At 37.6% G+C, this 19,876-nt stretch overlaps 1 protein-coding gene across 1 annotated transcript in view; it reads right to left on the bottom strand.

Annotated features, from left to right (window-relative positions):
• The window catches only part of NBAS (NBAS subunit of NRZ tethering complex), a 166,661-nt gene that overhangs the window by 16,440 nt on the left and 130,345 nt on the right, over window positions 1–19,876 (bottom strand). The window contains exon 49 of the mRNA XM_069011614.1: window positions 5,448–5,587. Within this exon, the coding sequence (XP_068867715.1) occupies window positions 5,448–5,587 (140 nt within the window). The remainder of the gene's footprint in view (window positions 1–5,447; window positions 5,588–19,876) is intronic.

Below are 19,876 nucleotides of genomic sequence, written 5' to 3' on the forward strand. Positions count from 1 at the left end.
AAATATACATACACTGTTTTCTGTAGGCTGCTTCTCATGTGTGACTTAAAAGTACAACCTCATGAGAGAATGAGGAAAGTTTTGAGACAAGTTACTGTCCGTAATGCCATCACTCTTTCAATGCAACAAAGAACTTTAAATTACTTGGAAGTATGACATGCTTATTACAAACCCTGAGGAACTGTATTTCAGATAAAGACTGATCCAACTGGAATAGCACAGGATCTTCTCCTGGCCTAACACCAGCTGATTTCCCAAGCAGAGTGGTATCGAGGGAGGAGTGACAGGAATCTAGCATTCCTAATTTTGTTTGCTTTGAGGGAGGGGTGACAGGATTCTAGCATTCCTAATTTTGTTTGCTTTGATCACATTCTAACAGCTTCTGTTTCTCAAGTATCTGTCTCTTGCTTCTGAGAGGAAAAAATATAGCCAGATTCACATTTTTATTTTCAGGTCCAATGAGTACAAACAGAAATAAACTTTTCTCCATAGCCCATCCAAAAAGGGTAGGAAAGTGAAATTACATGCTAGTAGATGTGGATACAGTTACATTTATTTTACATATTTAAAATGTTCTTTTAATTCCACACAGAACTTCATGCTATGTCACCATTACAGAGTCAGACATAAACAGATGGCAGACAGTAGATCGAAGCACATTTCATCATGCAAGATGGCAAAGGCAGGGTTTACTGTGAAGTTTTGTTGCTGTAACATTTTTTCTCCTATAGCCATTATTTGGTAGATCATGGAGATGTTTTGGATACTTTTTTCAGGTATAGGTATAATGGCTGGATATACAGGTATATAGGACTGGATGTACTGACAGAAGGGGGTAGCAATCCACTTTTAACTGACAGCACAAAGTGCAACACCAGAACACATCTACACTGCCATTTTTCTAACATAAACTAAGTTGATGTATTTCAATTTCCACCTACAACAGGCTAAAATGATGAACAATCACAGCTTTTATCATGATTATATTAAGCCACAATAACAAACTCCATGTTCATCAGTGCATAAACTTAAGAAGTCACAAAAGGCATTTTAAAAATTACCCCATCAATCTCTCTGGTCAGTAATCAGCATCCCAAAGATATGGGAAACTTTCCACTTCAGCTTGAAAAAAAAAACCAAAACAAAAAAACTAAACTCACAGCAAGACCAAAAGTGGCAGTTTGGTGTTACAATTTAGTGTGAATTCAGATACTTACTCAGTACATGTGACAAGAAGCAGCAAAGTGCTGTCAAAGTGCTGCTTTTCATAGTTATTATTTTGCAGCAATTGTTAAAGCAGCGCATTAATATAATTGTAAATGGAGTCTGCTGAGAGAGTCTGTTGGATTGACATATACCAAGTGTCTGACAAACCTGGAGAGAACAACCACTAATATCTACTATTTCACACAGAAAAGCTCTCTCCTGCTCATCGGCCACTTTCAAAAGTACACATTGCAAACAAGTAAAAGCAGCTCCACACACAGCTGTCATTACAGCCCAACATGAAAACCAGACAGAGAAGCTAGGAGTGGGCAACTTTGAATGCAAATTAAATAGAAGTCATTGTCTTTCTTCCTTCTGACAACTTAATTGAGCCTTTCCATCAGTCACAGTCACTGAGCACAGAGCTGTCGTAAGTCTGGCTGGGAACAGGAGAGCTCCTCCTCTCAGCTCCTTTCAATGTGACAGGTCGAACCCCAAGATGCCAGATTATTCAACAAACAGAACATGAGGCACTGAATCTGTGAATCCCCAGTAAGGGCAGGAGAAGAAAAAAAACCTGCAACTCCATATTTGCCACTGGTTAAAGGGATAGCTCCTTCTATGTGATACACTTCTTGCTTATAGAGGCACAGAGTCAAAATGAATTTCCATTTCTATAGCTGCTGCCCCCGGAGTACATTAAAAAAATCTGTAAGAATTTCCCATTAGAAAAAGGAAACAAAAATCACACTACAAAACACAAAAATAACCAGAAAGATGCAAGGCCATCAAGGCTTTCCATATGCAAATTTATTTAAGTATCAGATTATATTGTATACATATATAAAGCTTTTCTCATCAAAATTCTTTATAACTATTTCAAATATTCCTGTGAACTATTATCAACTACCTGCTATCTCTAATTAAAACCAAAATTAAGTTACCAAAATCTGACACCTACAGGCAGAATTCAGTCTTCTTCTCTCCTGAATTTTACTTTAGTTCAACTGTGGTTATAAAAAAAAAAAATTCTCATCATGAAAAAAGAATTTATTTCAAAACCACCTTAAATTTTTTTCCCCAAAGCCAAAAGAGGAAAATCTGGGATTAAGATTAAAAAAGTGAACTAAGGTACTGAGTCTCCAACACTAGGGTTATTTCAGTTTCAAAACACCTTATCAATATTTATAATAAATATAAAAAATGCCTTTTGAATGTAGGTAGCAAGTTCCAAAGGACTGCAGAGCTTCAGGTACTGTCAATAATTTTTTTAAGAAACACCTTTATGAAATGTTTAAAATGACATCTGACTATGAGACACCTGGGTGGAAAAGCATGCATGCATGCATGCATAACAAAAGGGTATGAAAATAAAATTTTAAAAAGTCTGTACAGCTTTGAGTGCTGACTGAAACAACCAAGCTACCTCTCTGCTTTCTCACATAAACACAGCATATTACAACATGAAGAGAATAACAGTTGTGATAATAACTATTATTGTAACTGGAGTGTTTTAGAAAACAAGAACTCAAAAAAACATTAAGAAGTATGGATTTACTAACATAGAGGTTACAAAAATTAAAAGCCTACCAAAAACCCCCTCTTCCTTAGTTCTTTTACTTCTCCTTCCTTTTAAGCCTTCATAGAATGTAAACTGTGTTTTCCAGCTTTATATTCAATTGTAAGCATTAGATATTTACTGCTTGATTGAAAACCTAAATTCTAAGTATGCACACGACTCAGACTCAAACGCCCCAGTTCCTGTAAGGATCATTATACACTGGCTGCAAACAATAAGCAATAATGACCTCTTCTGAAGGAGAGAATGAAAAAAAGAGTAAACAAATGTCCTGGGTTGCAGTATATTCTATTACCATCCTCATGAGCTGTTGAAACCACGGGGGGCAATATTTCCTTGCCTCCTGCCCTCGGACTATCTTCTGTTAATGAGTGAGATCAACACCCGGCCTCATGACTCATCATCCCATTGTGAGATGCTCCACCCAGAGGGAGGAACCAAGCATTCCATCCTGGATATAATCTGAGATTCTGAACACCACAGACACCTTTCCACTGGATTCCCAGAGGACAGGAGCTACACAGCCACCACTGGACCTTCTGAGGAAGAGCAGACCTTTCTACAGGATCACTGCTTCAACAGAACCACATCCATCACTTCAGAGGATTGCAGCCACCATTTTATCGGACTGCTACCGCCACACTAACACGGTGTCAGGTTGTATCCTGACTCTGTCAGTTTGAACCAGTGTTTTCTGCCTTTTTTTTTTTTTTTAATTTCCCTATTAAATTGTTATTGGTGACTCCCACTGGTTTGTTTTCAAACTAGTACAACAAACATGTTAATACATATAGTTTTAACTTCTTGATGTTTTCCTCTTTGCTCAAAAACGAGATTTTTGATAACACCACTAACAAAACAGTTCCTGTTCTTTACTTCCAATCATCCTAAAGATAGGCTTTTCAGGAACACATATACACACACATATATAAACCCCTACGCTGCTAAGAAGAGTTGCATGCTGTTAATATGGAATTATGCAACAGGGGGAGAAGAGGGAAGAATTGTGAATATGTAACAGCCTCGGAGCCACAACTACTTTAGACTCTGAATGAGTTATGATACAGGTGATCTAAGTATTTGCAGAAATTTTCACTTCCAAGATTGCTGAAGTCCAAGAGGTATCCCACCTCTGAAATTTGATCCAGAGTTAGTTGTGACTATACCTTTTTTCTTTTACTATCCTTCACTTTAGGAAGGCAGCCTGAAGGAACATAACACCAAGAGGGAGATGCAATTACGTAATTTTTTGTGTCCTCTGTTACAGAGCAGTAGATAAGAACTGCCTATATTCAAGAAGGGTTCTCCTTTCACAAACTCTAGTCTTTCTGTTGAACCCAAGGAAAAATGATTTTGCTAACTGCAGCAGTATTTCACTTGAACTTTTGTTCTTTAAGTTTTGTTTTTTGTTAAAGGTAGTGTGTAGATTAAAAAAATTTGACAGTTCCCACACATTGTGAGGCATCAATTTTCAATTACAATCAAACCCAAAACTTCAAATGAAAGTTGAAACATGAATTTGTGACAAATCACGAAGCAGTCCTTGTAATTCTTAATGTACTGAAGACAATTTTTGGCTTGTAAACCTGTCACTAAACAATTTAGATTAATGCTCATCCAGAAGTTCCAAACAAACCGTAGGCTTGAATGTGAAAAACCTTTACAGATTACCTTGTAACCCACCAGTTCTCTATTCGTGAGCAAGTTACCTTTCAGAAAAAGATAAGCCTTAAGTTTTTTAAAAAATCAATGCACATAAAGACTTTGGGGAATGTAGTCTCCAAGTTAAAAACAGGTTGTAATCAATACTCCTAAGTAATCCAAAATAAACACCAGTTAATGACTCTAACCTACCTACCGTCAGACATGGCTAGCCAAAAGTTTAGTAATACTACTTCTCTCTGAAAGATATGTGACCCTTGCCTCTTTATTTGAATCCTTATATCTTAGAAGTGATTAGCAGTTACAGAATACAACAGTTAAATTTTTTTACTTTCAAATGTATTCAGAAAGTCACAGACAAAACCCAAAGAAATGATAAAATATAGCGTAGTCTGGATGTTACTATTTCTAGTTAATATCCATTTTGACAGGTGCAATTCTGAAGTCTTATAATTATTTTGTCTTAAACTGTTTTGGATGCTTTATTCAGAAACAGAAATAATGTGTAGTGGATCTAGACAAGAGAAGTGCCATTGTGTGGTATTATTACCCTCCCAGACCTCTGGCAGACAGTCTGCCACATCCATTTGAACATCACTTTTCAAATGCCTTTCTGCAAAGTGTAACTTTGAATGAACAGAACAGTCAGAACTCTCCATTCTTTTTTAATGGGTTTTGTTTATACTGTTAAAAGCAAGAGCAAAATATGTACCTTGAAATTTAAGTAGACAGAACCCTCTCCTGTGCAACAGTTCAGGCAATAAAACGTTTTTCTCCCTTCCTCCATGGCACAGACTACATATAATGTATATATAATTTTTACAAGACACTGATTGATTCAATTCTGCTTTAAATAAACCATTTATTCCTCCCAGCATGACCTTTTCCAAAGGGCATACTCCTACCAGCCATGTTTGAATTATTTGACTGAAAACATCATGATATCAAGCAAGAAGACTCTGAACTCTTTTGTTACATGGTCGTTTGAAGAAATGCTCACCCATTGCTCCTGTCCATCGGTGGCCAAGCCTGAAGCAGTAAGACCAAGTGCTGAAACTCAGGCAGACTCTGACTGGACTCCAAAAGTCCCAGGAAGAGTTTGTACCTTTTGTCTTCATTTTCAATATCTGTTATCTCTACCTGAAGGAGACAAAAAATAAACAAACTAAGCCAATTTTTTTTTCCCCTCAGAAATCAATGACATAAAAGCAATTGAAACTATGTGTGAAGAAAACCACTATTCCAAAACAATGCAAGAAACACAGCAACCATAATTTTCCCAGAAACCTGTTTTCTTACCTCTAATTTTCAACCACATGCAAATAAAATGGGAGAACACAAAGTGGAATGACTTAGGTGGACATTCCTAGAACAATGTAACCCCACACAAGTACATTCTTTGATTAGTTCAGAAGGTCTTATCCCCATCTTCTTCAAACAACAGAAAATTGCTTAAATTTCTTTTTTTCAACGTATAGACATACACACACACACCTTTTCAAAGAATGACTATGTCCAGTGCCTTCCTAATATATATTACTCTCACTCACCTATGAAATTTCAATTGTTTTATCTGAATTTACAGCAGCTCATCTTTTCTCACCTAGAAAGGAGGCCTGAAAGATGCTCCTAAATTCATCTACCCAGCAAAGAACATTTGCTAACAAATAATACAGCATTTCTCTGCACAGGTGTTTGAACAAAAGAAAAACAAAACCCTACACCCCCATCAGCTCCCAGACAATTCTGTCTCGGGACAGGTGTCTATCTCTGTTGAAAACCTGCAGCTTTTGCCCAGACTTGAATTCATTCCAGTTGATGACAGGTTCTTTTAAAAATAATTACTGCCTGCAGTTCCACAGTAAAAGTGTGCAAGGTAAAAGGTCTGACTGTCAAAGGAAGGTTGCTGTAAATAAGACCAACTTGCTACTAAATGAGAAGTAACATCTGTTTAAAAGTTTGTCTATCACACCAGGAGGGCTTTCACAAATGGAAGAGCAATTCACTGTTTACCCAACAAACACAAGTTTCTGGAGTTTAAAAATTATTTGTTACAATAACAAGGTAGCTTCCTCTGTCTTATTAACACATTCTAACACTGAATTTTTCTTGGAGAGTCCAGAAACTTTCAGAATATCAAACATTTCAGCTTCATCTTATAATTCTGCTGAAGATAAACAGCATTAAATGTTAACTTTTCTGTTTCAGCCCAAGTAGTTCTAAGACATCAAACATGGACAAAGTTTTCCTTAGTTCTACAGCCACTCTGGAAGATTAAAGATCGCATCCCAATCTCTTCAAAGTGGCTCTGATACATCAAGGGCAAATTTTCAAAAGAGGCTGGAAAACAAACATTACTGATGCATTTATCGAGCTGCCTACATAATCTGTGACTTTAAAATATTTAGTGTTGAAAAACTGTTTGCTTCTGTCTCCGGAGTATATCTGAAAGCACCATATACTAAAACATTTCAGACAGTGAAAAAATGTTTCCTAGATCTGTCCACCTGAAATATTTTTCTTTACTGCAAATGTCACAGAGCAGACATCAGTTACCCACTTGTAATATATATACTTGATAATGTGTAATACTAGATATTTAAATGACAAGGCTGAAAAGAGAAGGGAGATAAACAAGAAAGGAAAAAAAGGGACATAAGACATTAACCTCTAAGGTTCCAAAATATTTAGCATCTTAGCAAATCGAGTACTAGCTAGACAATGGAAGCTCTCACACTGCTTACCCATCCCCAAACCCCTTTTTCAGAAAACTAGCTCTTTAAATATTGAAACAAAGTAAGTACTGATGCCTTGAAGTGGCTACCTGAAAACAGAGGCTAGACAAGATTAAGAGAATAAAAGCAGGTTATTTATTTGAATGGCCTTCAAAGGTACACCTTGGGAGTCAAAAGCTTCTGTGGGGCTCCACCCAAGATGGATGCTGGGTCATGGGTTCTTCACACTTTTATAAGTTTGGACCATTTGCGTATCAGGGTTAATTCTCCAATTTTAATTTCGGTTAATGATGTAATTACCCCAAGTTTGCTCCTCCTCTCAAAGGCTTTAGTTTATATATTTTGGGGCCTAGGACAACAAGGTGTCCTTGAAGTGCAAACCTAGAGAGGATTTGTTATGTCTGACCAGCATGAGAGAACAGTAGTTAAGAGGGCACACGAAATGTCAGAGTTATACACTAGGCAGTACAGGATTTGAAAAATATAAAAGTTAAAACCCAAGGCATCAATACCATTCTGGATGGTCCACTGAGTACATTTTAGTATATCTGCACAAACAGCACGTTACTTCAAAACAGAGACTAAATGTTCAGATCTTTCTAACGGTAACTATAAAAATGGCAATAAATGGCACAGACAGTATCAAGAGATGAGAAAAGCTGTCAGAGAAGGTCCCCTATTAGTAGTGGAGAGTAGATCAGACATCCTACTCAACATGAACTGAATTCCAATAATTCTGCCTAATAATGCATCTTTACAGACTTGGGTTTACTTTTTTTATGAGCTTAATTAATATAGCACCATAATTTTGTGTTTTGGACAGCTGGATCCTTGCAATATGATTGCTCATGACATAACACATACTAATTCAATTGAAGTCAATCAGAAGAATTAACTTTCTATTCTCAAACGCAGAGAGCATTTCTGCAGCATTTCTCTCTACAATGGCCTTTTTACAAGTCACCTACGTTTCTCACTAAGAGTAATAAAAATAAAATGAACTTTCTACAGTGTTAATAACTTGTAGTTTTTAAGAAGATGAGTGAAAATTCACTCTTTAAGATGGCATTTTAGATACATACCGCTTCCATTTGATGTGAAACAGGTGAGATTTCAAAGCAATAGTTCCTTGCTAGAAGGAAGCAATACCTTGAAACAGCACATAGGAATGTGGTTTTAATTTATACTTACTGTGTGTATGTATGTATATACACACATATATCTAGACAGATAGATAGATCTATATAAAACATAAACATAACGTAAGATAAACTTACGTAAGATAACGTTAAGGTAACGTAGGTTTTGCTCTGTATTATTGCCTTCACTTTCTGAGACTGAGGTAGAGCACGGTGAGGAAGCAGCCACCTCCCACAGCAGAGCATGCTCTGGGTAATAAGGTAGAAAGTTCATCTTTACAAAGTGAAAGCTAGCTGAGTTGCTGCGGTTAGTCAAGCCTCTTGTTTTGTTGTAATAACAGATTAAAAAAAAATCCACTTTTAATTGAACACTCTCTTTGTAGTGATTCTGGATGATCTATTCAGATGACTCAATCTTGTAACACAGGGTAATGGGATAATATCACTCTACTTCCCCTTCCTTTTTTTTTTTTTTTAAAAACAAAACCCCATCTAAACTACTCCAAGGTTAACCATGCAAAGATAACCTGACATGAACTGCTCAGAGCCTTCTTACCACAAGCACTTGTAAAGAAGGATCTGTCAATAAACAGAATAATGAGGCCCATAACCAGGCATGAACTTCAGATGACCCCAAAGAAATATGAAAAACGAGGGGGGAAAAAAACCCAAACAAACCACAAAACAACAAAAGGAAAGAAAATGAAAGCAAGGGCTTTCAGTTTTAACAACAGATTTGCTCCATTCTGGCTTGATTTTCCTCAGTTTCAGGCAATTTCTTTGGCAGTAGATCACAGCTGGCATCATGTTTCTCATTAAAAGGCTGCACAAATATTTACCACAATGGGAGAGTCAATTAGGGGAATTAATTGTAGAAATTATACTCATGATAGATTATAAAACAATACACAAATTAAGTAAAGCCAAACCTTATGTTAAACTGTTAAAACACACAATTTCACTATCGAGGGACTACATATGTTCAGGATCAAGAATATACAAACATCTGCATATGTTAATGTTCCTTCAAAAAATCATACAGAAAATTCAGAAGGCAAAATACAGCATGAGCTTGTCATAGCATATGAGAGATTCAGTCTTGAATCAAAAACTTTGTGCACTTAAAATCTCTCCTCAAATAAACCCAACTTTTCTGCCTTATGATCAAACCTTCCGAAGACTTACCTTAAATCTTTTTGTTATAAGACTCCTTCCTCACAGATTAGCCCCTATTAGATGCCTAAAATGTTGAAACCACTCAACAGTTTGTCAACTTTCAGTGCACAAAGTTGTGACTCATCATGTTGTTCTACACATTTGTTATTGCTTTATTACTCGTCACATGTGATATGGATGAAAGAGTCCAAATATGAAAAGTTGCCTCACAAGTTAGTTCTATAGCTTCTATAGCCCTACTGTTTTATAAAAATTGTAAGATGATACACTTGAAGAATGCTGAAGTTAAATAAAACTGTGGACATCACACATGACTGATAAAAAAAGCCTCTGGCATGGCAGACCACAGGATTTAGTTCAGTACATTATCTAACTCCTGAAATTGAAGTTAGTTTAAACCAGTATTTACAGCAACAGTGGAATGTTGCTGTATCTGAATTGCTTCCTTAAGTTATAGATATCTACTTATGCAATGGTCTCCTGATCCTATAGATATACCTGATAGACTCATAAATGCTTTACTGCTAAAGCCATGTAATCTGATAATCTGGTGCTGGCCAACTTGGCTGATCAGAGTGACTTTCGTTCCAAAAAAAAATGGAAATGCCAATAAAAAGATCCAGCCAATTCAACCCTTGCTCTGAGACAAGAGAAAAACGCTATTTACGTATGAGAATGGTGAGCAGGAAAACCAATGCAGACCTCAACCTCCCTCTGCCCACTGGTATCTATTTTGCAAATTCCATTTTTACTCCATGGTAGCATGACAGTCACAGTTTTCATCAACAGATTTTGCTCACTACAAAGAAAATAAATGATAAGCATGTTTATAAATGAAACCAGAAAAATACTTTCCTTCACTATAATTGCTTGTTCATGGAGAAAAGCTATATCCATGCTTAAAAGCAACTCCCTGTACTAAAGGCAAAAAATTTGCTGTTACCAAGAAATGCAACCAAAACCTTACTGATTTACATGATTATAAAATTAATTTTATTACATCTACCAGATGGTAAATGTAAGTATTTCAAAATGTGTTCATGTTTGACACTGCAGCATAAATTTGAATTAATACAGCATTGAAAATAGAAACTCTAAGCAGGCATTTGACTGGTCCCTTATTGCTACAATAGACTTGCAATTTGTCAGAACTTCCTTGTAAAATGCACTGGTTTTATGTATCTCCCCAGTCCCCCTACCCAAGCTATAGTGGTAGAGAATTCATCTGTGCTGCATCTCAAAATAATAGGCTGATGTGACAAAGATTTTATTCAGATTTGAGACAGAGAACACTGATGCTAAAACTTCCTTTCACTCATTAGACAGGGCTTAACATGGTTTATAAACAATGACTAAAAGGATTGGTAGCAATTTGACTGCATTTCTGCAGTTGCTATCTTGTTGTGCAGTTCATGGCTCAAAAATACAACAGCCTTGCCCCAAGGAGTTTACAATGTAATTAAGTAAATCAGCAAAGAAAATACTGTCCTTCCTATACAACAGGCCTGTAGGGTTTGGTCACTGAAGAAAGTAGTCTTTCCACTTTGCAGGTCAGGCTGTGATCTGTCATTCCCTGTTCTGCTGTTATCTGTGCAGCTACTGAAAGTCTGCACGAACCTAAGTTACTAAAATCTACTTCCAGCACAAGGCTGCAAATTTAAATGCTTGCTACAAAGGACATATAAAATTGCAAGTTAAATAGAAATTTTATTCACAATATGAACACAAATGTCAAAAAATCAGTAAAAACACCCAGCCCAAACACAATCTGCAACAATGTACAACTGTTCCTGAAATTGCATAGCTACTGACTCTGCACGCGGAAGATTAGGAGCTTTTAAAGGCTATTATTTATTTCATCCTCTTCAAACTGTTTCAAGATGCTAGACATCCTATCAGCCTTGATGTTAGACACATTATATACTTGTGAAACAAAGCAAAACCACAAGCACATATTAAACATCTTATTCAAGATGTTCACATGCCAGAGCAACAGTAAACCCTTTTTAAAGGCAAAACCACAAGTGTTATACTCCCTAACCCATTACAAGCATCCCGTTATTTCTAAACTAGGGTTTCTTCAAAAAAACCCAAACCAAACAACTTGTAAATTGTGACAGAGGGGAAAATCCTCCAAGGCACAACAGGATCAGGCTGGGGAGAGCAGTAACAGGCTTGGAAGAACAAAGCAGTGTGTCATTCAGCCATTGGTCCACTAGCAATGGGCAAGGGCACACAGGATGGAGAAAGTCAACAGCAACTTTGAGAGCAAAGCTGCCAAGCTTGGGCACAGACACTTTGAGACATCTGCTTAAATGCAGGTCAGTAAGAGACCTCACACAGAGCCAGAGAGATGAGGTTCAAAACCAGTGAACACAACTGTTTTGTGAGACATACCCTGGAAGTCAGAGATACAGTGAAACAGAAGTGGGGACAGAGATACAGAGAAACAGAAGTGGGGAACTACTACTCCTTTTCCATACTGTTTTCTCCCTCACTACATTTATAGTCTTATTCTTCAAAGTTGAAAAGGTTTTAGTGCTGGAGAAAGTCATTACTGCAATCTTTTCTGACAATCCACGTATCTCTGTCCACAATTGTGCAATTATTTGTGCCGGTTTGGACAAATTTGGAAATATATCCTCTGACAGAAAGCAGATTACAACCATCCCTCCCCCACCAGGCTCGGGGAAAAAAGAAATTTTCCTTGAAGGAAAGTGAAAGAGATAAAAACTATTTATTTAACAAACACACGGGAAAAGGATAATAATGCCAAATAATAAAACCTCTCTCTGTGGAGAGAAAACCTCGGAAAATTTCAGAGTCCTTCTGTAGATCTCTCGCCCCCTCCTTGGAGCTGGGTTGTGGGCCCACCTCCGGGCCTCAGTGCAGAACTCTCCTGAGGTGTTCTGATGTTGAAACAGTCCAGAAAAAAGAAGAAGGGGGAAAAAAAAAAAAACAAAAACCAAAGTCCCAGGAAAAACAAAGTTCAACTCTCCATCTCCCTCCAGAGAAAAAGGAGCTGGAAAAAACTGGCTGGGAAAAAAAAAGGTGCTTCTCCACTTTTGCTGCTTGCTGCCACAAAAGCAGAGGAGTCTGTATATCTCTGTGTCCTTGAAACAGAACTGCTTTGAAAAGTTTTGCTCAATTTTTTTCTTCCCCCTCTCAGGCTCAGTTTAAAGGCACAGAAAGGCACAAAATTAATTTCTGGGTATAGAGAAGCAATAGGGGATACACATCATAAAGTCACCCCAAGACAACAATTTTATCCAGTAATTTTGCACTAAAATTGTAACTTCTGTTTAAGATAGAATACTTCCTAATGGGCTTAGTCTTTTGACTTAAGAAAACAAGTTTGAGGTGCAAACGAGTTTCGTCTTTAGTCCCTTTCTGGTATATCATTCTCACCTGTCAACCCAAAGATAGATCTTCCTTATCTGACTTTATCAAGATTACACTTACTTGATCTTACAAGTAATTCTCCTAATTGACTCTCCCATTGTGGTAAAGTAGCACCTGAATTTACAGCTTGTCTTCACAGTTACTTTCCTGTTCTTATGCCTAATTAACCCACTCCGACTACCCACAGATGAGCGCAATATTGGAGTATGTTTCACATGTATTTTTCCTTTTCCTACTTTTCCTTCCATGTCTGTTATTTTGGTCACCAAGTGATTATACTGGATACAGAATACTGGGCCTTGATCTCAACCAGCACTGACATTTTCATATACTCATACACATATTAAAACTTACATTATGAAAAGACACTGGACCCACAATATTTTGTTTTATGCAGTTTTCCTGTGGGAACACAGACACACATAAGCTTCTCACTTTCCATATGCAAAATGTGTACTCTCTGTATAGGCAGCTGTAGAAGAGTCAATGAAGTCAAGTGAAATTGATTGTCAAAGATACATTTTACACACTTCCCTCAAACGTATTATCCCCTTAAAATACTTCCCCTAGTATTAAGCGAAATTTTGAAGTTTAAATGATAATGTGATAGAATACCTTTCACTCTATGTCTTAGCAATATATTGCCACATACAGAGTCAGGAAATAAAGAAATATAGTTCAGAGAACACATTTATACAGCACTCTTTTACAGACATTAAATACTTCCTATGTTTTAGAATTAAATTCAAAAGATTTCCTAGAAAAATGGACACTGCCCAATGACTATGATGACACACTGACATAATCTGCTTCCTTACTGAGCATTTAGTCTCACTACTGCACTTACTTCCTATTTTTGGAAAGCCTTTGTTGTAAAGCTGATAAGAACTTTTAGTTTTGAGAAAACCCACAGAAATCTGTGGTTTAGATTATAAAAGTATTAGTTTACTCATACCATTGTTGGATTAGAAAAGTGCAATTTGAAGACCACACACATAAAACTGAACTGGAAACCTGGCAAGGTCAAAGATTTTCTGTGCACAAGGTTCCACAAAAAAAAATTGTCTGCCAATATGTGTCATTTGTGAAGTCCTTCTTTCCTCTAAAAAAGGTAAGTTTTCCCTTCTCAGAAATGGGTCCCAAATATACTCCCCTCATGGCAAAGGAACCTGTCAGCTTTAAATAAGCCATTTTCATCTTATTTTCTCCATCTACCCTAGTCCACATGTTGATAATTCTACTTTCAACCCATTTTGGATTTTGGTAAATGGACACTTATGTGGTAGCAAGTCATAGCTGAGAGATGGCAACTTTTAAATAAGAGTTCCACTGGCCTCACAAAATGCTCCTGTATAGTAACAGGATTTAGCCCTTGTTTAATGAAAAAAAACAACAGCAAAAACATGATCCAGTTCGTAGCCTGGGCCAGTGCTGCAGATTAAATTCCCTTGCTTGAAAGAAGCTTTTTTGAAGCTATGCTTATGGAGTTATCCCAGTTAATGCAAAGCAACAGCTTTATTAAGAATATCCATTTAACATACACCAAAACCAACAAAAAAATAAAAAATCCCTCAACCACATTCGAAGTACTGTGTCAGGGAGGTTTAGGTTGGATATTAGGAAAAGGTTTTTCCGCCAGAGGGTAGTTGGGCACTGGAACAGACTTCCCAGGGAAGTGGTCACAGCACCAGCCTGACAGAGCTCAAGGAATGTTTGGACAATGCTCTCAGTTACATGGTGTGACTCTTGGTGGGTCCTGTGCCAGGCCAGGAGTTGGTCTCAGTGATCAGGGGCTGCTCTGACCTAGACTGGAAGACACAAACACTGTCTGACAAACCAGAAGGAAGTGTCTGCTATCAAAACTACAGTCTTAGAGCAATCAATTCAAAATTAAAACTGAAGTCAAGGGTTTTGCATGAACAAACTCAGTGTTCGTAGCACGTGCCTTGTATCCCAGAGGAAGAACTCTGAAGTCAGGCTTTCTTGCACTTTCCTGAGAGCTGGGCTTCACATATTAAAATTATAATTGAATGCTGAGCACATATGCAAGCCTGCTGCATGTAGAAACTAAAGAGATGCACATAATCTCACAGGTAAAATCCTACTCAAACTACAGCCAGTGTACAAGATAAGAAGGTTATGGGATTCAAGTTAAAAAACAAATCATCAAGAAGCCTACCAGCGATGAATTAGGCTCAGCCACATGATGAGTTCTTATAGAAATACCCAAGAACTTTTTTCTTCTGAAGTGATTTATATATTAATTTCTTATCTGCTTCATATGCAGCTAAGAAATGTATATAGATTCAATAAACACAAATGTGTTGCCTAATGCATAAAAATGAATAACTCATGCAGAAAATAAAATCCATTCATTTGTATTCTGCAGGAGATTATGTCCTAATCTGCAAATACATTTCAGCACAGAGAAAACCTCTGAGGACTGTACATAGATATTGGTAGGGAGAATAAGGGCAAATAAGGAAAAAAATGATGCATTTGAAAGACTCCTATAGCTAGCTAGCTGGAACTGAAAGAGACAGGATTAATATACATGTTATTGACATTGTATATTGAGTAGGTGTGCATTAATATGTACAAATTTGGATTCATGTATGGCTGAAACTAATACCTGTGCAACATGAGGGACTCACAGACATGTTAAGTAATCTTCTGTGTATGCACCAGCTACTAATCACTGTTTCATAATTCAGACTGTATGCATTATAAGAATATTCTAACATGTAGAGCAGAGAACAGCGTTGAAAGATACAGCCTAGAAATGACAAGATTTTAATCTTTAAATATTACTTTTAAGCTGTTAAATCAGCGTCAGCCATTTCCCTCCATACCATACACAAGTGGTTTTTTAATTTACCCTTCTGATCATCACTACCATCAAGCAGCAGAACATCTACCACAAGCTGCCAGTATTCACCCCTATGTGCAACTGTTGTCTTGATAACCAAAGCCTGCAATTCTTGCTAATAAAGCAAAATTCTTTTAAAATCTGTTTACATGTAAATGAAACATTGTCAGAATTAGTAATTCCAAAATATCTTCCTGTAGATAGGCAAAACTAGCGAAGTCAAAGATACATTTCTAGAAAGAAAAACTCACAATAAACTAGGATATTATCTTACAGGAACAAGAGGTTGTTGATATCAACTCCAATTTTAAATAATACTTCAATACTACTCTTTCCAGTTAAAAAAAGGAAATGCACATTTTTAATGAAAAATTCCTTCACTGTTTCTCCATATTTATGACCTAGACCAGGAGCCATTAAAATACCAGGTGGGTGGTTATAATAAAACTATTTAAGCTGTAAAAACTGAAATAAATTAGTAGCTCTGTTGCAGCCATAAAAATAATCCGAATAGGGTAGGCAGCATCACACACCTGTCACACCAAATGGCACAACAGAAGCACTGCAGTTGGTGGTTTTCTTTTTGATTCGGTGCAGTTCATGTCCTAGCAGTCACAGTCTTGATAGCTGGGTCCCTGGGTAACAATAGCAGCAATGTGGAAAAACTCACTCCCTCAACCAACACAAAATATCACAAATTACTATAAAGTAAGAACTATTTTATGAATACCTGAGTGAGGTCCCTCAGATGATACAGAATTTACAGACATCTAAATAAGAACTGTCAACTAGCACAGTGGTTGATGGAATAAGAAAACTGTTTGGAAAAAAGGATAGCATCTACCGTCAACAGTTACTAATAAAAACTACGCATTTAAGATACTAACACAATAATGCCTAAAGAAAACCCGTTTTACAATTGACTTATATTTTCAAAGGGCTTAGAACAACATTCCTGACTAGAAACCACTGAAGAACTTGATCTACTAACAGGAAAAACCCAAAAAGTTCAAACAAAAACTTCCAGTTTATGATCAAATAGTAAAGGTAAAAAGTAGAATTTCTCATGGGTTTATGGCTGCTTCCTTGTTTATATAAACTGTTTTGAGGAGACTGCAAGCATTGAACAGACAAAAATGCAGACCAATTATTGTCAAGGCTAGTTTACGTCAAAAGAAACCCCCAACAGTCTTTAAAAGAAAAAGTCTAGAGTAAGTAAATGACTACATGATGGCAAATAAAATTTAACAATGGTAAAACTATTGCCTTTTAAAATATGCTAAACTAGCCTAATCAAGTCAAAACAGTAACCTGAGCCTCACTGTATGAAATCCAGAGACCTCTGGTTGATGTACAGATGAAGACAAGAGAGTAGTCAAGGAGTTGGGATGCATAAGCATGGACTGTTAATTTCCACAAGGACAGCACATTCACTTCTCCAGTTATCTTTCTCAGGAGGTGTACTACGTATCACAATGGGCTCTGAGATAGAGGACAGGATAGTTACAGAGAGAAAACGCTGTAGAGGAGGTGCCATGACCGGAATTGGGTTACTTAGAGTAAACAAACAGAATAAGGGAAAAAGTGTAGTAAATAGAGAATTAGATTGTCTGGATTTTAATATCCTAGAAAACACAGAACAACATCACATAACAAATCATATAAAGAGGTTAAATCATATAATCACAGAATGGTTTGAAAGGGACCTTAGAGATCATTAAGTCCCAATCCCCCTGCCATTGGCAGGGATACCTTCCCCTAGGCCAGGTTGCTCAGAGCCCCATCCAACCTGGCCTTGAAACAGTCCACAGCTTCTATAGGCAATCTGTTCCAGTGCCTCACCACCCTCACAGCAGAGATTTTTTTCCTGCTACTTAGATTAAACCTATTCTCTTCCAGTCTGAAGCTATTCCCCCTTGTTCTGTCACTACAGGCTCTTGTAAAGAGACTCTCTCCATCTTTTTGGTAGGCTCCTTTCAGGTACTGGAAGATCACATTTACGTCACCCCAGAGTTTTAGATACAAAAATGCTGCTAGCAAGGATTTTCTTGCTATTTTCTAAGTCCGTGAGAGACTTTTCTCTCTCACAGAAGAGGTAGCAGAGTTACGTAAACAACCAAGCCACCTGCAACCTTGAAAAGTCTTGTTTATGGTATAGTAGAAAAATATTTTGACAATGGACGTTTTAGGATTTTAGCCAATCACCCCAAGGGGTGGCTGATCCTTTGCCCAATTAGACTATGAAGAAAAAAGTCTATAAAAGAGTTTGTAAAATAATTAAATAAATCAATCTTGCTGCACAGTTCCTGCCTGCTGGATCTTCTGCTCCTCCCTACGGCTGCGGGACACGGTGATATACCTTAGGGCCCAGGCCTGGGGTAATACAGAGTCTTCTCTTTTCCAGGCTGAACAATGCCAACTCTCTCAGCCTTTCCTTATAGGAGGTGCTCCATCCCTCAAATCATCTTGCTGTCCTCCTCTGGACTTGCTCCAACACATCCATGTCCTTCCTGTGCTGGGACCCCAGAGCTGGATGGAGCACTGCAGGTGGGGTCTCACCAGAGCAGAGCAGAGGGGCAGAATCCCCTCCCTCCCCTGCTGCCCTCACTGCTTTGGATGCAGCCCAGGACACAACTGGCACTCTGGGCTGCAAGGGAACATGGCTGGGTCATGTCCAGCCTCTCACCCACCAGCACCCCCATGTCCTTGTCTATTACTGCAGGCCTGGGCCCTAGGGTATATCACTGTGTCCTGCAGCTATAGGGAGGAGGAGGAGCAGAAGATCCAGCAGGCAGGAACTGTGCAGCAAGATTGATTTATTTAATTATTTTACAAACTCTTTTATAGACTTTTTTCTTCATAGTCTAATTGGTCAAAGGATCAGCCACCCCTTGGGGGTGATTGGCTAAAATCCTAAAACATCCATTGTCAAAATATTTTTCTACTATAACATAAACAAGACTTTTCAAGGTTGCAGATAGCTTGGTTGTTTACATTCTCTGCTACCTCTTCTGTGAGAAAGAAAAGTCTCTCACGGACTTAGAAAATAGCAAGAAAATCCTTGCTAGCAGCATTTTTGTATCTACACTTGTCAGCAGGGCTGCTCTGGATCTGTTCATCCCCCAGCCTGGATTATTACCGGAGGTTGTCCCGGTCCAGGTGCAGCACCAGCACTTGGTCTTGTTGAAGCTCATGAGATTCCCACAGGCCCACTTTTTGAGCTTGTCCAGATCCCTCTGGATGGCATCCCTCCTTCACGAAGTTTCAGCATGTTTTGTGCTCCGTGATGCACGGTGTGTACCAATGCTGAAAATTTAGCAGGAGATACCTAAGGCTGAATCACAGTTTATCCACCGAGTTCCTTGAAACATACTAATAGAAATCTGATTACATCACTAATGAGCCCTTAATTTTTCTGAAACTGGGATCAAAGCTGAGTACAAACTGTTTCAACCATTCTGCACTTACACCTTCTTTACAAAAGGCCTATTAGAGAAAGTGAATCATCCCCCATGAATCCACTCCAGAACGTTCTTATCTTCCTCTGAAGCAATTGCTACTGGTGACAGAGCACTGCAGTGCCCAGAGCTCACGTTGAAAACCTGTGTGCACACAAGCGACACTGCTTTTCTCTCCACTTTGTCTAATCTGCTATACTTGTGTAGTTAATGGAAAATATTTCATTTGCATCTTAAAGTATTTAATTAATCATACACGCTACAATTTATGTTCCCAGAAAAAAAAAAGTTGCACATGTTTTCATATGGATAAATTGCATCTTCAAGGAATGGAAATTAGTGTTTTAAAATATTAATTAAAACTTAAATTAAATCTCTTAAGCTTAATTTTTATGCATTACCAGCAGAGAAACAATGTCTCTAGAATTATAAGCAACATAATAACAAATTTACTCAGAGTTGATAGGAACATAAATCTTTCTTCTAATTAAGAATTTTTCACAAATAAAAGATGGCTGGGGATGAAACAGATACAGCTCCTTTACTTGTATGGGGCCAGATCAAGCTAAATGCAGGTCATTGTTACCTGATAAATGGTTTCAGCAAAACGACTTCTCATGTTTAAATCTCTGACATGAGAAGAGGCAATG

The sequence above is a fragment of the Aphelocoma coerulescens genome, chromosome 3 (assembly GCF_041296385.1).
Source record: "Aphelocoma coerulescens isolate FSJ_1873_10779 chromosome 3, UR_Acoe_1.0, whole genome shotgun sequence".
NCBI classification, from domain to species: Eukaryota; Metazoa; Chordata; class Aves; order Passeriformes; family Corvidae; genus Aphelocoma; species Aphelocoma coerulescens.